At 37.3% G+C, this 1837-nt stretch overlaps 1 protein-coding gene across 1 annotated transcript in view; it reads left to right on the top strand.

The window, feature by feature from the left end:
• hadhab (hydroxyacyl-CoA dehydrogenase trifunctional multienzyme complex subunit alpha b) overlaps nt 1-1837 on the top strand; it is a 12875-nt gene that overhangs the window by 9306 nt on the left and 1732 nt on the right. Inside the window, exons 16-19 of the mRNA XM_014025293.1 lie at nt 356-424; nt 553-748; nt 863-977; nt 1222-1367. Coding sequence (XP_013880747.1) covers nt 356-424; nt 553-748; nt 863-977; nt 1222-1367 — 526 coding nt within the window. The remainder of the gene's footprint in view (nt 1-355; nt 425-552; nt 749-862; nt 978-1221; nt 1368-1837) is intronic.

The following is a 1837-nucleotide window of genomic DNA, read 5'->3' on the forward strand; positions in this document are numbered from 1 at the left end:
AGATTAAGCTTCAGGGTGGATATAGCTCACAAGCAGCCTCGCACTGATGACCTATCCACATCATAATTTACCCAGAATACTTTGCATGTAAATTAAATGGCCCCACCCGTGTGACATATTTTTAAACTTTTAGTTTAAAAACTGTAAAAACTAAACGGCCTACAGTATTTTTACAGTCTTTATTTTACAGTTAAAATATATGTTTATCAAATAAAGTCTAATGTTACAACTAATCAGGGATCCCTTTAACTGCAAATGCTGCTTCAAATATGAAGAAACAAAATGATGAAAGTGGGCGGAGCAGAATAAAGTCAATAGTTTGGCACATTAATAGAAATGTTTTTACTCTTTGCAGGATGGACCTGGATTCTATACAACAAGATGTTTGGCTCCTTTGTTGGCTGAAGCTATACGAGTGCTTCAGGTTAGTCGTGTTGCAGCCCCAACTTTGGCTGTTTGCACAATATGCTAATATATCAAATTGCTGTAGAGTCATTCTTTTTTTTTTTTTTTACCTATATTACTCACTAATTTATCTTTGTTCACATGCAGGAAGGTGTTGACCTCAAGAAGTTGGATGCACTCACAACAGGCTTTGGGTTCCCCGTGGGTGCCGCCACGCTGGCTGATGAGGTCGGTATTGATGTTGCGGCGCATGTAGCCGAAGACCTGGGGAAAGCTTTCGGCTCCCGCTTTGGTGGTGGAAATGTGGAGGTTTTAAAAACCATGGTGGACCTGGGATTTAAAGGTACAATTCAGACTCATTTAAGTATTACGCCTACGTGTAGTGGAATAAAGTTTATTAGGTTTTAAATTATTTAAATATTTACGTTTGTCTTTTTTTTACTTCGTCTTTGTTCAGGACGCAAATCAGGAAAGGGTTGCTACATCTACCAAGAAGGACGCAAAGACAAAGACGTCAACCCAGAGATGAGAGACATTCTTGAGAAATTCAGRATGACACCAAATCCTGCTGTGTAAGTCCAGATGTAACAATTAGAAAAGCAGAAATGCAGCAGGTGAAGTTCTCATTTTTTACAAAATGTTATCTACATGAGAAATCTAAAACTAAACATTGTGAAAACAAGCTACTGATTGATGTATTGATTTGATTCTGCCTAAATCTGGTCATTTTTTTCTCACTGAGAAACTGAAACCCTTTAACACTAAAACCTTATTTTTTTCAGTTCAAATGTTCAGATTGGGTTTATTGTTTTGCAGTTCATCAGACTCTGACGTTCAGCTGAGGCTTGTTTCACGATTCGTCAACGAAGCCTTGCTGTGTTTGCAAGAAGGTATCCTGCACAGCCCACTTGAAGGAGACATTGGGGCTGTGTTTGGACTGGGATTCCCCCCCTTCCTCGGAGGTGAGACTTTACCCAGTAACAGTGTCAGATTGGCTGCTTGTGCTCAATAATATATATACAGGATCAAAAAGCCTTCTGTGAGGACAAATGTCCAACACTTTTTCAGTTGTAAAATTATGGAACAGTTTCAGGGATAAAATGAACGAAAGTAAAACATAGAGACATTTTAAAAATATATTTGAAATTAACGTCATCAATAAGTTCAAAATCATCTTGAGTTTGGAAAAAGAAAGGTAAGAAAAGAGAAAACTTGAGCTCCTGTATCTTATCTGTCATTGTTCTTTTTTCTAATATTGGAATTTAAATATGTTGAATAATCTAAGTTTGTGTTCATAAAAATGAAAGACTAAGAAGGGTCGATGGGTAGGCCTGTCGCGATAGTCAATAAATCAATTAATCGCACGATAACTTTTTTTGTGGTCGGTAAAAAAAAAGGGGCCGATAAGTTTCATTTTCCTGCTTGTTTGTTT

The sequence above is a fragment of the Austrofundulus limnaeus genome, unplaced genomic scaffold (genome assembly GCF_001266775.1).
Source record: "Austrofundulus limnaeus strain Quisiro unplaced genomic scaffold, Austrofundulus_limnaeus-1.0 Scaffold466, whole genome shotgun sequence".
In the NCBI taxonomy this organism is placed as follows: Eukaryota; Metazoa; Chordata; class Actinopteri; order Cyprinodontiformes; family Rivulidae; genus Austrofundulus; species Austrofundulus limnaeus.